The sequence below is a fragment of the Larus michahellis genome, chromosome W (genome assembly GCF_964199755.1).
Source record: "Larus michahellis chromosome W, bLarMic1.1, whole genome shotgun sequence".
NCBI classification, from domain to species: Eukaryota; Metazoa; Chordata; class Aves; order Charadriiformes; family Laridae; genus Larus; species Larus michahellis.
Genome location: NC_133929.1, coordinates 4,109,225 through 4,136,097, shown reverse-complemented (window position 1 = coordinate 4,136,097; position 26,873 = coordinate 4,109,225). Strand labels below are relative to the sequence as shown.

At 45.3% G+C, this 26,873-nt stretch overlaps 2 protein-coding genes across 4 annotated transcripts in view; both read left to right on the top strand.

Moving 5' to 3' along the window:
• LOC141735680 (putative global transcription activator SNF2L2) overlaps positions 1–26,873 on the top strand; it is a 186,360-nt gene that overhangs the window by 39,970 nt on the left and 119,517 nt on the right. The gene's annotated exons all lie outside the window — the stretch shown is intronic.
• Positions 4,912–19,947, top strand: LOC141735681 (transcription factor BTF3). Of its 3 annotated transcripts, XM_074568740.1 has the most exons (6): positions 4,913–5,045; positions 5,390–5,458; positions 9,173–9,286; positions 9,493–9,694; positions 19,000–19,053; positions 19,577–19,947. In XM_074568740.1, exons 2-6 carry the CDS (start codon positions 5,390–5,392, stop codon positions 19,621–19,623), a joined length of 486 nt encoding a protein of 161 aa, XP_074424841.1. In that variant the 5' UTR covers positions 4,913–5,045; the 3' UTR covers positions 19,624–19,947. The 3 variants fall into 3 exon arrangements, with proteins under 3 accessions (XP_074424842.1, XP_074424841.1, XP_074424843.1); XM_074568741.1 differs by lacking the exons at positions 19,000–19,053; positions 19,577–19,947 and adding an exon at positions 16,321–18,993 and having other exon boundaries at positions 4,912–5,045; XM_074568742.1 differs by lacking the exon at positions 5,390–5,458 and having other exon boundaries at positions 4,924–5,045.

Genomic DNA, 26,873 nt, shown 5'->3' with positions numbered 1-26,873 from the left:
ATGCAAGCACAGTGATTGAAGAGAATGACACAGCAGATATTATAATTATATGTAAATTAATAACCAATCATTGTAACTGGGAATGTACTACCTTGTAACTTTTGTGTATAAATATAATGAGGAAACCAGCATGGAGTCTGCTTGATTTGTGGAAATCCACTGAGCGCTCAGGCCTAAATAAAATGCAATATCTCCCCTGTATGTGAGAATTGGTTTATTGCGCACCGGACAACAAATCCACTTTTCGGACAACACCACCACTCGAGAATTACAGCTCATGGGAAGTAAAATGCCCTTTTGAATTAGTTGTTTGGATCCTAGGGCAAAAAGGATGGCAGAAAGAGAACTTTTCCTCTCTCAGAGGTTTTTCCTGTTTACAAAGAGTTAGTATTTTTCCTTTTTACACTTTCTGTTCTTTTTATTCTTGCTCTTCTCCTGGTACTTGCTGATGTCCTGCTGTTTAAAACCATCTTAAAAACAAAAACCCAAGATGTAAACCCCCCTCACTACAAGAAAGACATTGAGGTGCTGGCTGAAGCGTGTCCAGAGAAGGGCAAGGAAGCTGGTGAGGGGTCTAGAGCACATGTCGTATTAGGAGCGGCTGAGGGAGCTGGGGGTGTTCAGCCTGGAGAAAAGGAGGCTGAGGGGAGACCTTATCGCTCTCTACAACTACCTGAAAGGAGGCTGTAGAGAGGTGGGGGTCAGTCTCTTCTCCCAAGTAACAGGTGATAGGACAAGAGGAAATGGCCTCAGTTTTCGCCAGGGGAGGTTTAGGATGGATATTAGGAAAAATTTCTTCACAGAAAAGGTTATCAAACGTTGGAACAGGTTACCCAGGGAAGTGCTTGAGTCACCATCCCTGGAGGTATTTAAAAGTCAGGTAGATGTGGCACTCTGGGACATGGTTTCGTGGTAGTTTTGGCAGTGTTAGGTTAATGGTTGGACTCGATGATCTGAAAGGTCCCTTACAACCTAGACAATTCTATGATTCTATCCTATAATTCTATGAAGATTAGGACTTTCCCACTCAGCAAAAAGGGAGCCCTTAGGAAGACTTCCCTAACTAGGGATAGCCTTTTCTCTGATCCAACGCTGTGGCAAATAGTTACTCTTCTGGTGTCCAAATCTTAAAAACAATGCAGTATGAATAAATTTGCTACAAAAGAATGTACTTTAATGAACAGTAATTAATCTTTGTGGTCTTAAAACACAATCTACAATAATATCTTCTATTATCTCACTAAAAATATTCCTTTAATTTTTATCTGTGTGATAAAACACAGATAAACAGCAATCTAACAACCTTTATCTAACCGTGGCCTAAATTTGTTCACGGCTAGCTTAAATGCACATGGTAGCAGAACCACCCAGCAGCTCAACTGTCTCTTTTCACCCCTAAACGCATTTAGTAAGAAATAGCACCCACGTTACTCCCCATCCTTCATCTCTATAGACTAAGTGTTTGCTGGGCTACCCTCCTCTTACTACTCCCATCTGTCTTGCCCAGGAGCATGCAGAACCTGATGATAGCAAGATGTGAAATACAGGTGTGCAGATAGGGTTTATTTTTTATTACTTTGGTTTACAAGTAATTATTTTTTATTACTTGGGTTTACACCAGTGATACCAACAGAAGCAGTCTGAGGAGTATCAAGAAAGATTACAGAGCTCTGGGAGAGGCAGTCAGGGAATCTGGAGCGCGGGTAGTTTTTTCATCAATCCTCCCGGTCAAAGAGAAGGGGGTTGATAGGGCCAATCAAATCTGGCAAATCAACAAATGGCTACAGGACTGGTGCCACAGCCAGGGGTTTGGCTACTTAGAACATGGGACTCGCTTTGAGAAACCTGGTCTACTGGGGCCTGATGGGGTCTACTTGTCAGAGAAGGGGAAGAGCATGTTTGGTCAGAGGCTTGCCAAACTCGTGAAGAGGGCTTTAAACCAGAGTTGCTGGGGGAGGGGAACCTCAATCCATCCCACTCCTACCAGTATGATGCCAGTGCCAGTAAGAGAGGCCCAGAGCCTGGAGAAGGGTCACAGGTCAACAGGAGAGCACCTGCAGCGCAGCACAAAGGAATTCCAGCGACCCCAGCCAGTAAGTCAGCTTCATCAGGGGCCAAACTTAAATGCTTCTAATGCAAACACACATAGCATGGGGAATAAACAGGAGGAGTTAGAGACGTGCGCACACCTGCAGGGCTATGATCTTATTAGCAGTTTGGGTTGGAAGGGACCTTAAAGATCATCTAGTTCCAACCCCCCTGCCATGGGCAGGGACACCTCCCACTAGACCAGGCTGCTTAAAAGCCCCATCCAACCTGGCCTTGAACACTTCCAGGGATGGGGCATCCACAACTTCCCTGGGCAACCTGTTCCAGTGCCTCACCACCCTCACAGTAAAGAATTTCTTCCTAATATCTAATCTAAATCTCCCCTCTTTCAGTTTGAAACCATTACCCCTCATCCTATCACTCCACTCCCTCATAAAGAGTCTCTCCCCATCCTTCCTGTAGGCCCCCTTTAGGTACTGGAAGGTGGCTATAAGGTCTCCCCGGAGCCTTCTCTTCTCCAGGCTGAACAACCCCAACTCTCTCAGCCTGTCCTCATAGCAGAGGTGCTCCAGCCCTCGGATCATCTTCGTGGCCCTCCTCTGGACCACGAAGAAACTCTGGAAGTTTCACTAAGCTCACACTCTTTCAGCACTTACAGGCTTTGGATCTGTTTCATTTCTCAACAGAAGTTTTTCAGCTACAAGTAAATCCAGTGTTAGATTTATGTTTCTCATGATGCAATTACACAAAAAAGACTAGAGAAAACAAGCCAATATTATTGTAGCATTCTAAAATACTTTTTCTCCATGAAAAGTTTGTTTTTTGAAGGACAGCTGTTTGTTCCAGGAAATGTAACCAAATCTTAGAGTCCCTTAAACTGTAATTTTAAACTGTAATTCTTGAACTGCTTCAGTTGATTCCTGATACAACTCAGTGATGTGGTTTTCAGCATAATTTGTCTTCAAAATCTCACATGAGGGAATATGAGATCATACCTCCAGCCCAGTTAATCCTAGGCTGATAGCTGGGACCATACTTTCTACAACTTCTATCTTGGAATAATCTTTGTGTGATTCATTTTCACTTCAGTATTTCAGCCTATTAAAACATTTTGCATGTTTGTAATCATCAATTGGCCTTGTAATTCTGAAATCTTTCTTTTATATTGATGGCAGACTGCGATAAATCTGAAGCTGAAGTATTTATTGCTTTTACTTTCAATAGCCTGCAGTGACTTGGGTGTTTTTTCATCTTGGCTCTGTTCCCTCTTGCTACAGGTACATTGCCAGTTTCATCTTGCAACAAATTTATAGGCTTTCTTTTGAGCTCAGAATGAACTCTGTCTTACCCAAATCCCTCCCCATCCCCCCCAAATCTGGTTTGATCATCCTCTAATTTTCCGCTGAGATGCTAGTCTGCTGGGAGGCACAGGCTGCTCTTCAGCAGCACCTTTTGAATCATCACCTCTCTGAGACCTTTTATCACCACCAGATGGAATCTTTTTGGGTTTATCATTCATTCTCACTAATTACAAGAGTCTCAATTTTAACAATGAACAAAATCTTCTGTACAAATTAACGTTCATCACCAGTGTAGCAAAGAGATATCATGAGAGCAAATCAAATTTAAACACACATCAAAAGCACAGCCTTGGCAAAGTCTTGGCTCTGGAAACTACTAACATGGGAGCCTTAACATTAATGAACACAGAAGGATAAACTAAGTATTAACATAGTCTTACAGAAACAAGAACAAAGGGAATAGTTTATTGAGGATGTTCCAGAGAAGAACCAATTTAAAAGGCATTAAAATACAGGATGAGATGGCAAGGTTAGTAATATTTCTACTGATGCCAGGAGGTCCATTCCATATGGTTGCAGTGGTGATAGGGGCAGGACTGTGGAGCAACATGGCTTCTCTTCTCTCAAGTTGCTCAGTGAGCACATGCAGCACTGATGGGAGCACCAGGCTGTCTTCCACATAAATCTGCTTCTGCGCCCTATTATGCAACACAGGTCCAAACCCTGCAAAGACTGCTTAGCTTTCTGCATGGCAAAAGTGGTCATTGGAGTCAGACACACAATTTCCCAATAACCATGAGATTAGTCCCACTAGACTCCTCAAAGTGGGCAAAACAAAATACCTCAGTGATGCAAAATATCACTACAGGAGAAAAGCTATGAGAGAACCAAAGAAAGCACAGTGTGTTCAACAGTGAGCAGAAAGCAGTTCCATGTGGGTACCTGATAACATAAAAGATGCAAAGTCAAAGCAAAAAAAAAAAAAACAAAAGCAAAATTGAGGTGGAAGAAGAGCAAAAGGAAACATGAACTACCAAATGGGCTATAGTTATACATGGCCTTGCAAAAAAAAAAAAAAAAAAAGCCTCTCACACGGCAGGGGGAGGAAGCTGAAAGAAGAAAAATCATGGATACAGGGATGAGGTTTGGGTTACATAAACAAGAAAGAAAATACAACGCTTAAATATTTTATAGGAAAAAAAAACAAGAAAGGACAGAACGGGGACAGATCTGTTCGTGGTGAAAAACAATGCCAGGTAAGGCTGCAAGCGGTGTAAAGAAACGGAAGGTGGGAGAAACCGGGACTGAGCAGAGACGAGCCACACACCGAACCAGATCGCGAAGAGGACCGAGCCTACTCTCCGGGTGCGCGGGCTTTACCCACAAATAAATCGTTTTTGTGAATCACAACATACTTACAGAAGTCCAGCACCCCCTACAAGCAAGACAACCCCCACTCCTCGCCTCACGTCCCCGAGTCGTCCCGCGGCAGTGGCGGCTCCGCCCGGAGGAGGCTCCGCCCCTCCAGGTCCCGCCACCGCGGAGGGCGCCCTCTCCTGGCCCAGGCGGCAGCAGCGTGGTGTGCTTCCCTTCCGGTCGCCATCTCGCTTTACCCCGCGTGCTGCGCTCGGTTCCGATCCCGCGCACCCTCGTCTTTCCCCCCTGCTCCGGCATCGCTGCTTCCGCCCTAAGAAGGTACAGGGGAGACGGTGGGAGGTGACATGGGGAGAAACTGTTACGCGGCTGAGGGCTGTGGGTCGGGTCGGTGGGCGGCGGTGGTTGGGGGAAGGCAAGGCAAGGCGGTTACGGGCTGGGCCTGAAGGGAGCTGAGCAGAGCTTCGGCGGTGCTGTGTGCGAGCAGACTTTCCCACCCCTCCGTAGGGCTGGGGCGTCCTCCCGCCGGGGGTGTGAGTGTGGTGAGGGCTAGCTGCGGAGCCCCTTGTGCCCACCTACCCTACTGCCGGGCCTGGGTTGTTGTGGCTTGCGCCGCTGGGTGCTTCGTGACCTGCTTTCCATGGGCGATCTTGTTGCTTCCGCAGATGAAAGAAACGATCATGAACCAAGAAAAGCTCGCTAAGCTCCAGGCCCAAGTGCGCATTGGTGGCAAGGTAGGAGTCGTCTTCCCTCCCTGCCCTTGAGATTGCGTGTCTCTGCCCACACACTGGGCCTAGGATGTGGGATCCTGAAAACTTAGGTGGGGAGTAGACCTAAGGATTCTCAGCTTGGCTGGACCGTCCTCGTGGGAAGCTGCACTGCTGCAGGGATCTCTAGTCAGTTCAGTAGAAGCAGAATGCAGGAGCTGAACCTCCAGCCTTTTCTGTCTGGGTTTGTTATATTATATCTGACTTGTAGCCTATATTCTTGTATACGCTATATTGGAAGGCACTCTTAAGATTTGAAGAAGACCTTACAGCAAGTGATCTTGGGTATAGCTTTCATAACAGATTAGAGGGCTATGTTCCAAATTCTCGTTACAAATATTTAAGATGCCCATGGCTGTTTTCTTGCTTTTTAGGACAAAGCTGGAATTTCTGTCCTTGTCATAGTCTCATCAGTAGGCAGCCTTAATGCGTAGGCAGCCTTAATGCGTAGGCAGCCTTAATGCGTAGGCAGCCTTAATGCGTAGGCAGCCTTAATGCGTAGGCAGCCTTAATGCGTAGGCAGCCTTAAATCAGGGTTAATCCATTAATTAACTGGCTTGGTGATTTTGTATATTCTTTGTATGGGTTACTAGTTAAGCAGAGAATTGCTGTATTATATTGATGATTATGTGCATGTTACCAGCATGTGTGTATTGACTATAGAGATTTTTAACATTTGTCATTGTACTGTTTTGGTTTTTTCTTCCTTGTGAGAAAATTTGCATGTTGCCTGTGCTGGAAGATTTTAGTGACACTGCAAGGCTGCATATCTTAAAAACAAGCTAAATATTTGTCCTGGTTTCGGTTGGGATAGAGCTAATTTTCTTCCTGGTTGCTGGTATAGTGCTGTCTTTTGGATTTAGGATGAGAATAATGTTGCTAATACAGGGATGTTTTAGCTGTTGCTGAGCAGTGCTTACACTAAGTCAAGGCCTTTTCTGCTCCTTACACTGCCCTGCCAGTGAGCAGGCTGGGGGTGCACAAGAAGCTGGGAGGGGACACAGCCAGGACAGCTGACCCCAACTGACCAAAGGAATATTCCATGCCATGTGACGTCACGCTCAGTATATAGACTAGGGGGAAAGCTGGCTGGGGGCTGCTGCTCAGGAACGGGCTGGGCATCAGTTGGTGGATGGTGAGCAATTGCATTGTGCATCACTTGTTTTGTATATTCTTTTATTGTTATTATTATTTTCTCTTCCTTTTCTCTCCTATTAAACTGTCTTTACCTTAACCCACAAATTTTATTTTTATTTTTTATTTTATTCTCTCCCCCATCGCATGGGGGGGGCAGTGGGGAGTGAGCAAATGGCTGTGTGGTGTTTAGCTGCCTGCCAGGTTAAACCACAACAGTATTACATTTAGGTGGAGGGCTGTACTTCATTATGTGTAATTTAATATTTTTGTGTAGGATGTTGATACAGCTAAATGTCATGTCATTTCTTCCAAACTTTTTCCCTGGAGAAATCTAGAGCTCTGTGTCTGTAGGGGAACTTAACCTTTGCTTGTTTTGCTTTCTAAACAGAGGTGGTCTGGAATACTATGTAGAAGTATTATTTTTTAAAAAATATTTATAAAATATTTTGGGAAAATAAGTGTTCTTCAAATTTGTATGTGTAAGTCCATCAGATAGAGATGTCTATTTGGAATAAAAAATGAGTGTTTTGGGTTTTCTCATATTAATTTGTTAATGATATGTTGATAACTTTATGGTCTCTGACTCTTTATTATAAATATTTGGCTAAAACAGGTATGACACCTCTATGCTCTTCTGCTTCCAACCCTCCAACGTGGCACAGAACAAAGTTAGCTGACCTTGGTTGTTATGGCAATAAGTATAAGCAGGAGCCTCTCTGCCTACCATTCCTTGGTATTCACTATAAACATCAGACCTTATCCACTAGAAGCGGATATTGTCTGAAAAATATGCCGTTAACTTCAGAGAGTTAGAAGAGGCTTAACTGAAAAGTAAAATTACTGAAAAGTAAAATTACTGAAAAGTAAAATTACTGAAAAGTAAAATTACTGAAAAGTAAAATTACTGAAAAGTAAAATTACTGAAAAGTAAAATTACTGAAAAGTAAAATTACTGAAAAGTAAAATTACTGAAAAGTAAAATTACTGAAAAGTAAAATTGGTTCTGTTCTACCTCAAACCAGGACACATGTTGACAAAACTTGTTTTGTGTCTTTCATCTTCAGAAAGAGGTAAATGGCTCAGCCAGGAAACCTGGTTTCTGCAGCAAGTATTTAAGGTGCTGCTGGCAGTCCTCTCCCATGGGTCCAATTCTGCCTGTAAATCCTCATTGCTCCAGTGTCTTTTCAGACTTGGGCATCATATTTGATATTGCCTCTAAAGCAAGCACTGTGCTGGGAGAGCAGTGATTTCTGCTCTTTGACAGCCTGGGCTTGTGCTGCTGCAACCTCCCCCTCTGCTCAGAGAGATTTGGGGACATGGCAGCAAACAGCTCTTCCCTGAGATGCTCCTTTTATCCCTGGTTTAGTGCAGCCAGACTTTGCTCTGCACAGGGTCTTGCTGAATGAGGAGTTTGTAAGATCAAGCCCTTGTAAGATCAAGGCTGATCGTGTATTCTCCCTGTATCGTGACCTCTCCTGAAAAATAGCATGTAAAAATATCTCCAGGAGAGATTAGAGAGGCCTAATCTACATCATTTGAAACAGACTGGAGTCTTGCTCTAGCCAGTGCTGAGCAGAAATAAAAATCCTGGGTGCCGGGGTACAGTTGCTACCAGGCTGCAGTGTTTCTGGTGACAACCTCCTCAGAGTCCCATCAGGATTACAGCACTGAGCTGCTATGTGATTTTATATTTATTAATACACATAGGTCTTGATTTAAGCACAGCAGCTCAGCAGCAAAACTACCATTGTTTTATGGTGCAGGCAAGAGATCACAGTGAGATACACCCCATGCACCCCATGACACATGGGTTTGCAGCCTAAACAGAAAGGAGAAGCAAGGGGAAAATGACCTTCGTGGTTTGAGGTAACTGGCAGTTAAAATACCATAGCCAGTTATCTCATTCTATATAATACATCTTTAAAAGTTAGATCATAGAGATCTGATCTCCTGATGGAGATCAGTGACAAGTGGTATCCCTCAGGGGTCTGTATTGGGACCAGTACTGTTTAATACCTCATCAATGATATAGACAGTGGGATCGAGTGCACTCTCAGCAAGCTTGTGGATGACGCCAAGTGGAATGGTGCAGTTGAAATGCCTGAGGGATGGGATATCATCCAGAGGGACCTGGAGAGGCTCGAGAAGTGGGCCCATGTAAGAAAGATGATCTAAGCAAAAATTAATGAGCTTCAGAAATTACTGAAAACTGTGGTCAGTCTTCAGTTTTATGCCTATGAAATACTTGCAGTGTTTTTTTCTAAGTAGGATATTGCAGAATCCCCATGAGAATTGTGGAATAAAGGTTCTCTGGTGCATTGCTTCCTAAAATCTCACATTTCTCACAGACGTGCAAAGCTTGCTTTATAGCAAGGGAAAGACTGCTGCAGTGTAGTTGCAGGAGTGGGGTTGTGTGTGCTGTAACACAGAAATAGAACTTTGTATACAAAGTTGATTTGTTAGCTACAGAGTAGTTATACAACCATGAGGATTAGCATTTGTGAAGACCTATTTAAATATTAATTTATAACTTTTCTTGCAAAGGGTACTGCCCGTAGAAAGAAGAAGGTTGTCCACAGAACAGCTACAGCAGATGACAAGAAACTTCAGTTTTCTTTGAAGAAACTGGGCGTCAACAATATTTCTGGAATTGAAGAGGTAATTGCTTCAAAGGGAAAAATGCTTTTCTATATAAACATATAAAATGTATCAAACTTAGTTTCCTGGTAAGTAACATGTTAAACTTGTCTGTGAATTATCAATAGTTCTTTATTGAGCTTTGGAAACTTCAGCTAGTTTCCTGTTAAATTGAAAAATCATGCTAAACTGCTTGAAATGCTGGATTTATTTTTTTTTTCTTGCAGGTAAATATGTTTACCAACCAAGGAACAGTCATCCACTTCAATAACCCTAAAGTTCAGGCATCTCTGGCTGCTAACACTTTCACTATCACCGGCCATGCTGAGACAAAGCAGCTGACAGAAATGCTTCCTAGCATCTTAAATCAGCTTGGAGCTGACAGTTTGACCAGCCTGAGGAGATTGGCAGAAGCCCTACCCAAGCAATGTAAGTTGAAACTTGAATGCATTTCATGCTGGCAGCTGACATGTGGCTTATTTGTATAGCTGCAGTGAAATGCAGTGCACTCTTACCGCCTGCAAGCATGTTATAAAATGCCTATAAAGAAATGGAACTCTTAGATCTTATTTATAGTTCAAATCCAACAACGAATATATCAGAATAAAGCAGAGACACCTGTCTCAGAATATCTTGCAGCTGGTCTAGGACTAGAAAATTGTATCCAGACTTGATTTCATGGTAGTTTACTTCTTGGTGTGGTTACCATATTTTGACATACTTAGTTCATTAAAGTTAGGTAGAGTTACTTGGGGAGACTTAGGTTTTAAAAAAAAAAAAATGTACTTTGAGTATGTCTGTTTTGACACTTTCAATGGGAACATAAACAACGGGGAGAGAGACTTGAGGACAGACATCTTGCTAGTGCTTTGCTCCCTCACAGGTGTGGTGAAGCTATTTCTTCTTGCATGGGCTTTTTGATAGCTAAGAGGGAATTATACAGTATTTCTAAGGAAATATGTGTCGTGGTTTAGCCCCAGCTGGCAACTAGGACCATGCAGCCGTAGTGTCCTACTTGATCACATCATTGATATGTATGCACAGGGAGAAATTTGTTTAGATATTGAGGTATATCACCATAGAAGATAGATATCTTTACTGTTAATAGTACCAAAATGTGCACCATGCGTGATTGTTTTCAAGATCTTCAGTTAATATTACTGTGTCAGCTTTTGGCTTTGTCTGATTTTTAAGAAGTTAATAAATTGAAGGACTTTGATGGTAGCTTAATTCCTATCAGATTTCTTTCCACATGCCTCTGCCTTCCTGTTGTAGTCCTGAAACAACTGGGCCCAGCGTGTCCTAAGTAGAAATTTCTCTGGTATAAGGAGTCCAAGTGCAGAATACCTAGCTCCTAAATATCTTCCCTGCAGTGGTTGAAAAGCAGACATCAGCAGTGTGGAAGAGAAGCCAGAGCCTACTGCATTCCAGCCTTCTTCAGCTGAAGTGGGGTCCTTTGGATGTCCCAGTGCAGCTGTTAGAATACCAATTATGATTTTGAAATAGTTGAAAAATTGGGCAATGTTAACTGATTTCCTGGGACTCCTGCACTTAATCAAAACTACACTGAGCGATGAGACAGGTGATAGTTTTACACAAATAATAGCTAAGCTTTTGAAACAGACTTCTCAGAAGTTTGTTTTTCCACAACAGTACATATAGATCCCCCATGTGGTATTCACATGTGTTTCCCTAAGCATTTAGCCATTGTGTCGCTAGAGTTGACCCAGGTAAGTTACTAGTCTTCCTGGTATTGTGTCTCTACCATGTTTAATTTTTCTGTTTGAAAATAATTCCATACACAAAGGAAATTAATATTGCTTAAAGTACATGCGCTGTGTTCCTGACCAAAGGCACCAGAAGGCTGGGAATAATCCAGCTGACTTCTTTGGGTTAGAGCCAGAGAAATAATGAATTCAAAACGCTAGCTGTTATTTCAAAGTGACTGAATATACGGTGGGGGGGGGGGAATCCAAACCTACATGGATTAGACCTGAATTCATGGCCAAATTTCTCTCTGACTTTGTACTGAAACTTCTGTGGTGTAAAAAAAGGTGTAAATTGGGTCAGAATTAACCTGTGAAAGGTGGTTTATGTGAGGGCCAGGCAGCAGATCCATTTCTTTCAGGAAGCTGACGTCTTAAATGGAATGAACCTTAAGGAAGGCACTTTGGGGGCGGAAGTAACTGATCTTGCAGGTGTTGGTGAAATCCTTGCTATACTTAAGTGATTATTATGTCTCATAGGCTTTGACACTTCCTGTTTTTATGTAGAGTTTACCCCAGTTTTATTGTCTCGTTACATGAAACAGTAAATCTGACATGCCTCGGAAGCAGAGAGGGAAATTGTTTCATAATCAAAATCCAGGAAAAAAAATCAAAACTATGTCTTACTATAAGTAATTTTAAAATAATATAAAATGTCAATTACTGTAAAGTTGCATATTGGAAATACTGAGATATAATGGACTTTGTAAAAACAGATGTTAAACTTCCATGTTTGTTGAAAATATAAAATGAAAACTGTGTTTTCTTGAAGAAATATAACCTGAGCCATTTCTGATTAATTTTTAAGACATACTATGTAAAAACACGCTATATAAGTATACATAAGGAACAAAATTTCCTTTTTCTGTATTAATTTTGTTACAGGAAAGTACTTGTTCTAAATGATGAACATTCAATATCTGCTTCATGTTTTGTCTTGAACTTCAGTCAGCGTTGAGTTAATAGATAAGAATTAATCCATTTGTTTCCTATATATTACCTGTAAATGCATCCTAGAAAATACATTTTCAGATTATATGGTGTTGTGGTTTAACCCCAGCTGGCAACTAGGACTATGCAGCCATTCATTCACTCCCCACTCCCCGCCAGTAGGGTAGGGAGAAAAAGGAGGGGGGGGGAAAACCCTCACGGGTTGAGGTAAAAGCAGTTTAATAGTACAGTAATGGAAGAGGAAAATAATAATAATAATGGTAAATGAATGCACAAAAGAAGTGATGCAATGCAATTGCTCTTACCACCCGATGATCGGTTGCCCAGCCTGTCCTGAGCAGCAATCATGGATTCCTGCCCCTGGGCCAACCCCCATTTATATACTGAGCATGATGTCTATAGTATGGAATATTCCTTTGGCCAGCTTGTCCTGTCTGTGCTCCCTCTCAGCTTCTAGGGGAAGCTGAAAAAGTCTTTGTCTTCATATAAGCATTGCTTATCAACAACTAAAATAATATCTGTTATCAGTATTATTCTCATACTAAATTCAAAACACAGCAGCTACTAGGAAGGAAACTAACTGTCCCAGCTGAAACCAGGATAATACGTTATCATCTCTGTGTGTGTAGAACAGTGGTAGAGAAAAGGACTGGCGTGATCATTAAGCTAGATAAACCAACTTCCTATTCCATCCTTAAATTAGTAAAAGAACCTGAACACTTGTTCTCCCTAAGACCAAGTGCCAAGCCACTCTCCATGATATTTGAAAAGTCATGGCAGTCAGGTGAAGTCCCTGGTGACTGGAAAAAGGGAAACATTGCAGCCATTTTTAAAAAGGGTAGAAAGGAGGACCCTGGGAACTACCGCCCTGTCAGCCTCACTCACCTTCTGTGCCTGGGAAGATCATGGAACAGATCCTCCTAGAAGCTATGCTAAGACACATGGAGGACAGGGAGGGGATTCGAGACAGCCAGCATGGCTTCACCAGGGGCAAGTCCTGTCTGACCAACCTGGTGGCCTTCTACAATGGAGTGACTGCATCAGTGGACAAGGGAAGAGCTACGGATATTGTCTATCTGGACTTCTGCAAGGCCTTTGACACTGTCCCCCAAAACATCCTTCTCTCTTAAGTTGGAGAGATAGGGATTTGATGGGTGGACTGTTCAGTGGATGAGGAACTGGCTGGATGGTCGCATCCAGAGGGTAGTGGTCAACGGCTCGATGTCAAGATGGAGAGGGGTGACAAGTGGTGTCCCTCAGAGATCTGTACTGGGACCGGTGCTGTTCAACATCTTCGTCAATGACATAGGCAGTGGGATCGAGTGCCCCCTCAGCAAGCTTGCCAACGACACCAAGCTGAGTGGTGCGGTTGACAGGCCAGAGGGACGGGATGTCATCCAGAGGGACCTGGATGAGCTGGAGAGGTGGGCCTGAGCAAACCTCATGAAGTTCAACAAGGCCAAGTGCAAGGTCCTACACTTGGGTCGGGACAATCCTCATTATCAATACAGGCTGGGGGATGATGTGATAGAGAGCAGCTCTGCAGAAAAGGACTTGGGGGTACTGGTGGATGAAAAGCTGGACATGAGCCAACAATGTGCGCTTGCAGCCCAGAAGGCCAATCGCATCCTGGGTTGCATCAAAAGAACTGTGGCCAGCAGATCGAGAGAGGTGATTCTCCCCCTCTACTCTGCTCTGGTGAGACCCCACCTGGAGTACTGTGTCCAGCTCTGGAGCCCTCAGCACAAGAAGGACGTGACCTCAGGAAAAAAAAGGAAAGTTTATGATCTTTGGAAAAGGGGGTTGGCTACTTATGAAAAATACCAAGATGTAGTGAAGCTATGCAGGGCGAAAATTAGAAGGGCCAAAGCTCAAGCAGAACTCGTCTTGGCCACCACAGTTAAAGATAACAAGAAGAGGTTCCGTCAGTATATCAATAGAAAAAGGAAGACTAGGGAAAATGTAGGCCCACTGATGAATGAGATGGGTGCCCTAGTGGTGGAAGACACAGAGAAGGCAGAGCTACTGAATGCCTTCTTTGCTTCAGTCTTCACTGCTAAAGCTGTCCTTCATGAATCCCAGGCCCTGGAGGCAAGAGGGAAGGTCTGGAGAGAGGAAGAGTTTTCCCCAGTAGAGGAAGATCAGGTTAGAGACCACTTGGCCAAACTGGACATCCATAAGTCCATGGGCCCTGGTGAGATGCACCCGCGAGTGCTGAGAGAGCTGGCAGATGTTATTGCTTGGCCACTCTCCATCAGCTTTGAAAGGTCATGGAGGACAGGAGAGGTGCCTGAGGACTGGAGGAAGGCCAATATCACTCCAGTCTTCAAAAAGGGCAGGAAGGAGGACCCAGGGAGTGACTTGTTCTGGATGTCATATCCAAGCACATTCAAGAGCAGGAAGTTATTGGAAGTGGTCAACATGGCTTTACCAAGGGTAAATCATGCTTGACCAATCTCATAGCCTTCTATGATGTTATAAGTGGTTGTCTGGATGAGGGCAGAGCAGCAGATGTCATCTACCTTGACTTCAGCAAGGCTTTTGACACTGTCTCTCATAACATCTTCCTTAAGAAACTGAGAAAGTGTGGACTAGACGAGGGGACAGTGAGGTGGATTGAGAGCTGTCTGTGTGACAGGACTCAGAGGGTTGTGATTAATGGAGCAGGGTCGAGTTGTAGGCCTGTAACCAGTGGTGTCCCCCAGGGGTCAATACTTGGACCAGTATTGTTTAACATATTCATCAACGACCTGGATGAGGGGACAGAGTGTATCCTCAGCAAGTTTGCTGATGATACCAAACTGGGTGGGGTGGCTGACACCCCAGAGGGCCGTGCTGCCATCCAGCGTGACCTAGACAGGCTGGAGAGCTGGGCAGAGAAGAACCTAATGAGGTTCAACAAGGACAAGTGTAGGGTCCTGCACCTGGGGAGGAAGAATGTCAGGCACCAGTATAGGTTAGGGGTGGACCTGCTGGAAAGCAGCTCTGAAGAAAAGGATCTGGGTGTCTTGGTAGACAGTAAATTATCCATGAGCAAGCAATGTGCCCTTGTGGCCAAGAAGGCCAACGGAATTCTGGGCTGCATAGGGAAGAGTGTGGCCAGCAGGTCAAGGGAGGTCATTCTCCCCCTCTACTCTGCACTGGTGAGGCCACAACTGGAATACTGTGTCCAGTTTTGGGCTCCCCAGTTCAAGAGGGACAGGGAACTACTGGAGGGAGTCCAGCATAGGGCAACCAAGATGATTATGGGACTGGAGCACCTCCCTTATGAGGAAAGGCTGAAAGAGCTGGGACTCTTTAGCCTGGAGAAGAGAAGGCTGAGGGGGGACCTGATTAATGTTTACAAGTATCTAAAGGGTGGGTTGAAGGAGGATGGTGCCAGACTCTTTTCAGTGGTTCCCAGTGACAGGACGAGGGGCAATGGGCACAAGCTAGAACATAGGAAGTTCCGATCAAATACACGGAAAAACTTCTTTACGGTGAGGGTGACAGAGCACTGGAACAGGCTGCCCAGGGAGGTTGTGGAGTCCCCTTCTCTGGAGACTTTCAAGACCCGTCTGGATGCAGTCCTGAGTAATGTGCTCTGGGCAATCCTGATTTAGCAGGGGAGTTGGACTAGATGATCTCTAGAGGTCCCTTCCAACTCTGAAATTCCGTGATTCCATGACCTGTTGGAGCAGGTCCAGAGGAGGGCCATGAAGATGATCAGAGGGCTGGAGCACCTCTCCTATGAGGACAGGCTGAGAGAGTTGGGGTTGTTCAGCCTGGAGAAGAGAAGGCTCCGGGGAGACCTTATAGCGGCCTTCCAGTACCTGAAGGGGGCCTACAAGAAAGCTGGGGAGGGGCTGTTTGCAAGGGCATGTCGGGATAGGACGAGGGGCAATGGGTTTAAACTAGAGCAGGGCAGGTTTAGATCAGACATTAGGAAGAAGTTCTTTACACTGAGGGTGGGGAGGCACTGGCCCAGGTTGCCCAGAGAGGTGGTGGAGGCCCCATCCCTGGAGACATTCAAGGCCAGGCTTGATGAGGCTCTGAGCAACCTGCTCTAGTTGAAGATGTCCCTGCTGACTGCAGGGGGGTTGGACTAGATGACCTTTAAAGGTCCCTTCCAACCCAACACAGTCTATGATTCTAAAACTGTTTGTGAAAAGTAGAGGAGGGACTTAAGAATGTGGTGTTTGGAAAAGGTGCTGCTTCTACAGGGTGAGAATTGGGAGTAAAAGACAGGCTTGTTGACACTGGGAACATCCTTTACATCCTGCGTGTGAGGTCTTTCTACTTCTTTTGGTAGTTATGAACTTGATTGTTATGTTTTTTCTTCCCGTGCTTTGCTGCCAGCAAAGATAGGCTCTATTTCCATTCCTAAAACTGATGATGCTTCACTTCTGTCACCTTCCCACTGAAAAAAAAAATCCTGCTAGAAGTATTCTTCAGAAGATGAGGTAAACCGCTTCTTTCCCCATGGAGCTCGGGTCCCTCCCTTCCTAGTGTCACCTGTGTGGCTTCCTTGTGGTAGCAGTGGGGCTTGAAAGAAAGAAAACTTGTAAGGATTTAAAATAATCCCTTAAGATCTCTCTTCTTATAACAAGGTAAGTATATTCTGGATAAGCTAAATTGCGCAGTTTTGATATTGGGGAAGCTTGTTTAAAGTGCTTGCTCTGTATGACCTGGTAAATTACTATTTCTTTCCACTTTGGGTGGATGCCAGAGTAGTTGCACAAACCTTTCCAGTCAGCATTGTCTGCTAGATTTGGAAGTCTGTCATCAGAGTGAAGTGTCTGTGATGATTACATTTGCAAGTGCTAAAGTAAACTTAATCTGGTCTTGGTAATGAGAGAGAATACAGACAATTTAGGAAGAAATAATGTGGTTTGCTTTTAAAATGTATTTGTCACTAAGATGCACTCAAGCTGTAACAGTTTTCTGCTGTTAAACAAAAGGAGGGTTAGCTGTGACCTTGTCCCAAGCCCTTTCAGAACAAAGTTTATGCATTCATCTATTTTGGTTCTCTAGAAATCAGGGTATAGCAATTTCAGAAGTCTAGTATAAACCCATCTCTTTCCTCATTCTTTTCTTGAAAACTGAGAAGGATTACTTAAGATAAAATGGAGGTGATAGGCTAAGCTGTCTTTAGGTAGTACAGTTAAGAATAGCAGTAAAAGTAGTGGCACAGGTACCCAGGGACCTGAGATATCTATTCTTAGCATTATACTGCTGCAGTTTCACAGATACTCATTGGTCTGCTACAGTGGATGTGGTTAAGTCTCGTTAGCTCTGGCAAATATAATGGGAATAGTTAAGAAATTACTGAGTCAGCAGAGATGTGGACCAGGACATGTGGTTACCTCAGCCACCTAAGTATAAAATTGTGCATCCAGTTCCATATTCCTCTGACTTTGCTAGGGAACAATAATATCTTTAAGTGCCTCTAGTCATGTGTATCTATCTGCAGTTTCACAATTACACCTTAGTTTTCCTTGAAGGCCTGGGATCATCAGATCCTGAGATTTCTTTTTAACTTGCTAATTTTGTAAAATATGTAAGCCTTAAGAACCACTGAGTAGTCAATAAACCAAGCTGCTTTTAAGAGAAATTGGTAAAATCTGCACTTTTAGTTGAAAATGATTACCACGCAAGGCACTATATATCTAGAACCAAGGCAGTGACTAGTAAACTAGCAAATGACATCATCTACATGGACTTGTGCAAAGCATTTGACACTGTCCCGTGTGACACCCTTGTCTCTAAATTGGAGAGACATGGATTTGATCAATGGACCACTCAGTGGACAAGGAATTGGCTGGATGGTTGTACTCAAAGAGTTGTGGTTAATGGCTTGATGTCCAAGTGGAGATCAGTGGTGTTCCTCAGGGATCCGTACTGGGACCGATGCTGTTTAACATCTTTGTCGGTGACATGGACAGTGGGGTTGAGTGCATCCTCCGCAAGTTTGCTGATGACACTAAGCTGTCCGGTGTGGTCAACATGCTGGAGGGAAGGGATGTCATCCAGAGGGACCTTGACAGGTTTGAGAGGTGGGCCCGTGCAAAGGTCCTGCACATGGGTTGGAGCAATCTCAAGCACAAATACAGGCTGGGCAGAGAATGGCTTGAGAGCAGCCCTGAGGAGAAGGACTTGGTGCTGGTGGATGAGAATCTCAACATGAGCCGGCGATGTGTGCCCACAGCCGAGAAAGCCAACTGCATACTGGGCTGCATCAGAAGAAGTGTGGCCAGCAGGTCGAGGGAGGCGATTCTGCTCTCGTGAGACCCCACCTGGAGTACTGCGTCCAGCTCTGGAGTCCTCAGCACAAGAAGGACACGGACTTGTTGGAACGGGTCCAGAGGAGGGCCATGAAAACGATCAGAGGGCTGGAGCCCCTCTCCTATGAGGACAGGCTGAGAGAGTTGGGGTTGTTCAGCCTGGAGAAGAGAAGGCTCCGGGGAGACCTTATAGCAGCCTTCCAGTGCCTAAAGGGGGCCTACAGGAGAGATGGGGACGAACTCTTTATCAGGGAGTGTTGCGATAGGATGAGGGGTAATGGTTTTAAACTGAAAGAGGGGAGATTTAGATTAGATATTAGGAAGAAATTCTTTCCTGTGAGGGTGGTGAGGCACTGGAACAGGTTGCCCAGAGAAGTTGTGGATGCCTCTTCCCTGGAAGACTTCGAGGTCGTGTTGGATGAGGCTTTTAAGCAGCCTGGTCTAGTGGGAGGTGTCCCTGCCCATGGCAGGGGGGTTGGAACTAGATGATCTTTAAGGTCCCTTCCAACTCTGACCATTCTATGAAACTGGTTTAGCGGGCATATTCTCATTTTCCGGCTGGGCTGTTTGAGCATTATCGGTAACAAAGGGTTAGTTTTAGATTTTTATTCAGCAGGGGAACTGGATAGATCATTTCGGTTTTGCTTTGTGTTGTTTGAAAACATTATCAAAGAGTTTGAGCTAAACAGCTTTGTAATCAAGATGCTTATGGTGATGAGCTTGACTGATGCTTTTGAACTGCTTGCTCTTGCAGCTGTGGATGGAAAAGCACCACTTGCTACTGGTGATGATGATGATGAAGTTCCAGGTAAGAACAAGCATGCAATGGAGGAAAAGGAAGTGAATTTTGCTGAGAGATAAATGTGCAGCATAATATTGGGCCAAGGACTGTAAGCGTATTGAATAGTCACTCACTGTTATAGAATTTTTGTGGGCATTGTTTTCAGACACCGTGTGATACTTAGATGGACCATTGGTTTGAGCTAGCATTTTTGTCCTGTGTAGGAGTAATAGCTATGGCTAAGATAATTACTTAATATTCATTAAGAGTGGTAAGAAACTACCTTTTCAGTATCACTTTGCCCAGTTGTGGATATGGTGAAGTTAAATGCTCTTAGAATTGTGCTTTATAATGAACCATCTAAAACTTATTTGTTTAAACAAGAAGAATGAACCATGAAGCTCTTAAATGTTGTTTGGTCTGTATTTTATTATCTGAATGTGGTTTTTTTTTTTTGCCTTGTAAGCACTTGATATGAAGTAAAACTTGGTGAGGAATTGGCAGAGCAGAAGTGGGTCAAACTTTAATTTCACCATTTTTCTTTTTCTAGATCTTGTTGAAAACTTTGATGAAGCTTCAAAGAATGAGGAAAACTGAACTTAGTGACACTTTATTCATAAACTTAAAACTTGAAAAAGCTACATGGAGCTGCTATTTTATATTGTGACTGCTTTTATTTGATGTTATTTTTATTTCCTGATGAGATTTCAAGATTTGTAATATTTGGAAATTTCTTGAAACTGCAGCTCTTTTTCAGTTATTGTTTGTACACAATATTATTTTGGGGCCTGGTTGAACAAGCCTACACTTTGAAATAAGTCAGATTGCTAATTAATCTCTGCCTAAACACAATTTTTGGGTAACTTGTATACAAGCCAAACTCCATCTTTAATGAATTTTGGCATACAATAAAAAATATAAAATAAACATTCTGGTGTGGTTTTGTCAGAAAAGCAGGAAAAATAAATTGGCCATAAATATTAAACAATCATAAAAGGTCTTGCTTTTCTGCACAGCATTTTCCTTTTGCTGTGTTAGAAAACTGGCTTCTAAAAAAAATTTTGGTGCATAATGGAGCATTTTAGACTTAATTGGTGAATTCCCAGTGTTTGCAGGTCAGAGCACATACACTGTGTTCCTGAGACACTTTAATCTACTGAATTTAAGAAATAGACCTGTATTCTGGAATTACTTTATGGTTGTATGGGGTTTGCGTGGCAAGGTTGGGGGGGGCTGCAGGGGTGGCTTCTTTGAGAAGACACCAGAAGCTGCCCCCAGGTCTGACAGCCAATGCCAGAGCTCCAAGAGGGACCTGCCACTGGCCAAATCGACAGTGGTAGCATCTCTGTGATAACATTTAAGAAGGGGTAGAAACTGCTGTGCAACAGCAGCTGAGAGAGAGGAGTGAGAATATGTGAGAGAGACAACTCTGCAGACACCAAGGTCAGTGAAGAAGGAGGGGGAGGAGGTGCTCCAGAGCAGAGATTCCCCTGCAGCCTGTGGTGAAGACCATGGTGAAGCAGGTTGTCCCCCTGCAGCCCATGGAGGTCCATGGTGGAGCAGGTGGATGTGCCCCAAAGGAGGCTGTGACCCTGTGGAGAGCCTGTGCTGGAGCAGGCTCCTGGCAGTACCTGTGACCCTGTGGGGGACCCACAATGGAGCAGTTTGTGAAGAATTGCAGCCTGTGGGTGGGACCCCATGCTGGAGCAGGGGAAGAGTATGAGGAGGAAGGAGTGGCAGAGATAAAGTGTGTCCTGGTTTGAGGTAAAACAGAACCAATTTTCTGTTCGGTAATTTCACTTTTAGCTAAGCCTCTTTTAACTCTGAATCTCTCTGAAATTAACAGCATATTGTGCAGAAAATTGTTAATTCTCAGAGTGATAAGACCTGATTGTTTATAATTTATGCCAAGGAATGGTAGGCAGAGAAACTCCTGCTTATACTTATTGCTGTAACAACCAAGGTCAGCTCACTTCATTATTTGCCCCATTGGAGGGTTGGAAGCAGAGAAGTGTAGAGGGGTCCCACCTGCAGGGAGGAGTGGACAGGACAGGTGACCCAAAACTGACCAACAGGGTATTCCATCCCATCTGCCCCATGCTCAGTATAAAAGCTGAGGGATCAAAGGGTCAGCCCTCTTTCTTCAGTGGCTGGTGTCCGAGGAGGACTTTGTCTGTTTGTCTGCCCTTGATCCTGATCTGTGCATTCCTGACTCCACATCTAGAATCCAGTTCCCATCCGTCACTGAGTCCAGTCTGGGATTTCCCCAGTGCCTGCCGATGATGTGATCATCATCCTGGGAGCTCAATACTGGTTTTGCATATATATTTCATTATTTTTATTTTATTATTAATACTTTCATTAAAGTAGTTTAGTTCCTTCTAAACTCATAAATCTCTCTCTCTCTTTTTCCCTCCTCTCCTTGGAGAGAGAGGTGGGGGGAGAGCATCTGTCATTCACCTCAGTGGCCAGGACAAAGCATTAGGAACTGACCTCAACCCCCATTCCCCATCTCCCTTGTGCCGCTTGGGGGGAAGAGGTAGAAAAGTCAGGAGTGAAGTCGAGCCTGGGAAGAAGGGAGGGCTGAGGGGAAGGTGTTTTAAGATTTGTTCTTATTTCTCATTATCCTATTCTGTTGTTAATTGGCAATAAATTAAATTTCCCCAAGTCGAGTCTGTTTTGCCCGTGAGGGTAATTGCTGAGTGATCTCCCTGTCCTTATCTCGACCGGCAAGCCTTTTGTTGTATTTTCTCCCCCTATCCAGTTGAGACAGGGGAGTGATAGAGTGAATTGGTGGGCACCTGGTGGCCAGCCAAGGTCAACCCATCACAGCAATCTGCAGGCAAGCTTGATGTGATAGCGCTTAGTCAGGCTTCTAGTACAGTTGAAAAATGGGCAAGCTCTGGCTAAACCCTATTAAATCCCTGCAACAAAATTTGTTTGACAACAAAATCCATTTGATGACAAAGTCCATTTGTTGTCATTAAGATACACCTAGCTTATCTTAAGCATTATAACCTAAAGGGCTCAAAGAACGGTTGCGTCAGAAAATGCTCTGCAGAAGCAGCTTGCCTAGCTACTCTGTATCTGTAGTACGATGACTATCGTTAATATTGTGTAAGATCATAGGCATAACAACGTTGCCATTGTCTCCAAAAAGGCTTTTGTTTAAAAGTGTTATGCTTTTCTGCTCACATAAAATGACAAGTTTTCAAGAAGATCCACATACCCTTAGAAAATATACTGGTACATTTTTGTGCATTAATAGATAATTATTAATTATCTATTAATAGATAATTAATAGATGAGACCAGCTCCAGTGCAGGTAAGTCCGTACTGGGGAAGGGAATCGCGGCAAAAAAAGGCCGGCAAGGGGCTCGTTTTTGGGGCTTTTCGAAGCCAGGAAAAGCGGCCAGCCAGAGCCGGTGCCCGGTGCTTCCGGGGGGTGGTGACAGCTGAGGAGGAGCGGGGCGGAGCCAGCGCCCCTGGCAGCAGGTCTGAACAAGGAGGGGGTGGGACCACTCCCCCCTCATAAAAGCAGCCCTTCGGGAGCGCACTGAGCAAACAAGCAGCGAGTGGGTGTTTCCTGGGTGTTGCCCGCGGAACCACCTGGGAGCACCAGAGGAGGGTGTACGTCGGCGAGGCGACATCAGCGGCAGGCAGCCACTGCAGAGTGCGGCGCGGGACGGGTGACTGCGAGGGGAGGAACAAGGGGAGACCAGGCAGGCTAGGTAGACCGCAAAGAAAACATGGTCTCCACTCGGTCTGTAGCCAAAGCCAAAAGGAATAAAGTGACCCAAACGGACCTGACGGAGAGACATGCAGCCGTCCAGGCGACGGGCTGCGTGGAATGTCTGTCACTCTGGCAGGAGGACAGCAAAGACAGTGCCTGTGTGCGCTGTGACCAGGTAAATGATCTTAAGAAGGAAGTGGAAAGACTGAGGAGCATTCGGGAGTGTGAAAGGAAGATTGATTGGTGGAGCCACACCCTACCATCCTTAGGGAAAAAGCAGCAGGAGGAGGCTCCACGAGAGGCAGAGGATCCCCTGCCCTCTTGTCACCAGGCAGAAGGAGGGGAACTAGGAGAGGATGGGGGGAAATGGAAGCAGGTACCTGCTCCCGGCAGCAGGAGAGCCCCCTCCAGACCCCCCCATGCCTCCCCAGGTGCCCGTACAGAACAGATATGGGCCTCTGGAGATAGATGAGGAGGGAACTAAGGATGCTGATAAAGCCCCATCCAGGGAGTCGCCAAAGCAGCCAGCTCCACGCATTAAGACTGCTTCTGTGAAGAGCAGGAGGAGGGCAATAGTCATAGGGGGGCCCATTCTGAGGGGAACTGAGGGTCCCATATGCAGGCCAGACCCTTCCCACAGGGAGGTCTGCTGCCTCCCTGGGGCCCGTGTTAGGGATATAGCCAGGAAGCTTCCTGGCCTGATATGGCCCTCAGATTACTACCCTCTTTTGATCTTACAGGCAGACAGTGAGGAGCTGGAGAGTAGAAGTCTGAGGGCAATGAAGAAAGATTTCAGGGCCTTGGGACGGCTTGTCAAGGGTTCGGGAGCACAAATTGTGTTCTCCTCTGCCCTTCCAGCTTTGGGGACTGACGAATGGGTGAACAAGAAAATCGGACGGATCAACACCTGGCTCCGAAACTGGTGCTACGAGCAGGGCTTTGGGTTCTGTGATCATAGTTTGATCTACGGGACAGTGGGCCTGCTCGCTAAGAATGGGAAAACCCTATCCCGAAAGGGGAAAAGGGTACTAGGCCAAGAGTTAGCAAGGCTCATGGACAGGGCTTTAAACTAGTATCGAAGGGGGAAGGGGATAAAACCAGGCCCACTAGTAACGAGCCTAGGGATAAAGGGCCAAGGATGGGGGTGAAACCGGTAGCCCAGCTCAAGTGCATCTACACGAATGCACGTAGCATGGACAACAAATGGGATGAGCTGGAAGCCATTGTGCAGCAGGACAGCTATCATGTAGTTGCCATCACGGAAACGTGGTGGGATGACTGTCACGACTGGAATGCTGTGATGAATGGCTATAAGCTCTTCAGAAGGGACAGGCAAGGAAGGAGAGGCGGGGGTGTGTCTCTGTACATTAGGGAATGTTTTGGTTGTATAGAGCTAGATTCCAGTGATGATAAAGTCGAGTGTTTATGGGTAAGGATGAAGGGGAAGGCAAATAAGGGAGATCTTGTGCTGGGAGTATGCTAGAGACCACCCGGCCAGGATGAGGAGACAGATGAAGTATTCTATAAGCGGCTGGCTGAAGTCTCGCAATCGCCAGCCCTTGTTCTGCTTGGGGACTTCAACCTGCCGGGTATCTGCTGGAAATACAACACAGCAGAGAGCAGGCAGGCTGCGAGGTTCCTCGAGTGCATGGAAGAGAACTTCCTGACACAACTGGTAGGGGAGCCTACCAGGGGAGGTGCCTCGCTAGACCTACTGGTCACAAACAGAGAAGGACTAGTGGGAGATGTGGTGGTCGGAGGCTGTCTTGGGTTTAGTGATCATGTTGGAGAGACAGCCTTGATGCCAAAACACTGGTGTGTTATCAACACATTTCTAGCTACCAATACAAAGCACAACACTATGTGGGCTGCTATGGGGAAAATTAACTCTGTCCTAGCTGGACCCAATACAAGTGCATTGAGGACAGCTTCCTAGTACAGGTGATGGAGAGCCCGACCAGAGGAGAGGCACTGCTGGATCTATTGCTCACTAATGCGGAAGAACTTATCGGAGAGGTCAAGATCGGAGGTAGCCTGGGCTGCAGCAATCATGCCCTGGTAGACTTCTCAATCTTGAAGAGTACTGGACTGGTAAAAAGTAGAGTCAGGACCCTAAACCTCAGAAAGGCAAAATGGGATCCCTTGGGAAACTGCCCTCAGAGATAAAGGAGCGAACAAAAGCTGTGAGATATTTAAAGACAATTTTTCTTAGGGTGCAAGAGCTCTCAATCCCGATGTGCAAGAAGTCAGGCAGGGGAGGCAGGAGGCCAGCTTGGCTAAGTCAAGACCTCTTAGCCCAATTAAAACGTATAACCAAAACGCATAGGCAGTGGAGGCAGGGATACACATCCTGGGGAGATTATAGAGATATGGCCCAGGAGTGCATGGAGGGGATCAGGAAAGCCAAGATGCAGCTGGAGCTGAACTTGGCTAGAGATGTGAAAAATAACAAGAAAGGTTTCTTCAGGTACATAGGACAACAAAGGAAGATGAAAGAAACTGTACCGCCCTGATGAGTGAAACGGGAGACCTGGCCACAACTGACATGGAGAAGGCTGAGGTACACAACAACATTTTTGCCTCAGTCTTCACCAGCAAGTGCTCTAGCCACACCGCCCACCTCACAGAATCCAAAGGCAGGGACTGGGAGAATGAAGTAGTGCCCACTATAGGAGAAGATGTGTTTCCACCCCTGGGGCAGTCAATTCCAGGTGTATTGGACACCCCTCCAGGTGAAAGCAAACTCTGGCCTGCACTCTGCTGCCAAAGGAATTGAAAAAAAACACATCAACAATGTCAATTGTAGCATACCACTTTGTCCTGGTTTGGGGTGGAGCAGAGCCCACTTTCTGTTCAGGGAGAGAGGCTCTTGCTCACACTTGTTGCTGTGGCAACCAGGGTCAGCTGACCTGGTTGTTTACCCCATGGAGGGGTTGCACCTGTGGGGAGGAGTGGACAGGTCAGGTGACCCAAACTGACCAATTGGGTATTCCAGCCCATCTGCCATGCTCACTATAAAAGCTGAGGGATATTTTTAATATTTTATTAGAGTAGTTTAGTTTTTTCTAAACTCATAAATCTCTTTATCTCTCTTCTTCCTCTCCTTGGAGTGAGAGGTGGGGGAGAGCATCTGTCATCTTGTCATTGGACAACCCAGCCCAAACCATGACACACTTGGCTGCCTTTGACTCCAGTTCATACTGAAGCTCTAACATATCTGGTACAGAAGCACTCGGTGGTGGCGTCACTTCATTCAGGCCATGATAGTCTGTCCCCTGTTAAGCTTGCCTCAGCCTCCAATACAGACAATTGTTGGCATCCCCCTGTCACTCCAGAGATCCCTATGGGTTCTGTGCCCCTATACCCTGATGGCACCAGCGTACACTGTGCACCAGTGTCTACCAAATCCTTATACTTTGGTGGGTCTGATGTGCCAGGACATTGAATCCACACAGCCCAGTATACCTGATCATTCCTTTCTTCTTCCTGGCCGGAGGCAGGGACCCTCTATTCCCATTCCTGGTCAGAGTATTCACTGTCTGACCCTTGCAGTGCCAGACCAGAAGTCCCCTCACCAGGATCAAGGGAGGTGATCTCAGTCCTTCTGTGGCTGGGCAATTGCTGATTGCCTTCTTGTGTCTCTACACCAACTAAGCTGACAGCCTTCTTGGGTGGTCCCTTCTTAACAGCTGTTTTCCCCTCTCAGTTTGCATACATGGTCTTCCAGCTTAAAGGTGGGTTCACCATCCCACTCCCTCATGTCCTCCACCTGGTCATGGAGGAAGAACCAGAGTGTGCCAAGTGGCATGTGCCTGGGGCTCCTTTTCCCACTGACTGGGGCAGGAGAGGACTGATTTTTCGGGGCATCCCTGACAGCCAAGGCACTGGCCCATAGGGATGAGGAGGTACAGAGATTTTCTTTAAAGTCTTGGAGCCAAGAAGACACTGTTCACAGCTGGTGTATCCTTATCCGGGCTATATATTGCTGCCTAGCTGTTAGAATATGATGCTGGGGCACTTTGAATCACCTTCCTCTGCATGGCCTGTGTGCACAGGACATCCTCTGGATCTTTGGAGACTTCATCATTGTCTAGATCACTGTAGATGACTTCCA

Coding starts and splice junctions, on each gene's coding strand:
- LOC141735681 (XM_074568740.1), top strand. CDS start 5,390: ATGAAAGAAACGATCATGAACCAAGAAAAGCTCGCTAAGCTCCAGGCC. Junction 5,459..9,172: donor AAGTGCGCATTGGTGGCAAG/GTAGGAGTCGTC, acceptor TTTCTTGCAAAG/GGTACTGCCCGTAGAAAGAA. Junction 9,695..18,999: donor AGAAGCCCTACCCAAGCAAT/GTAAGTTGAAAC, acceptor TTGCTCTTGCAG/CTGTGGATGGAAAAGCACCA.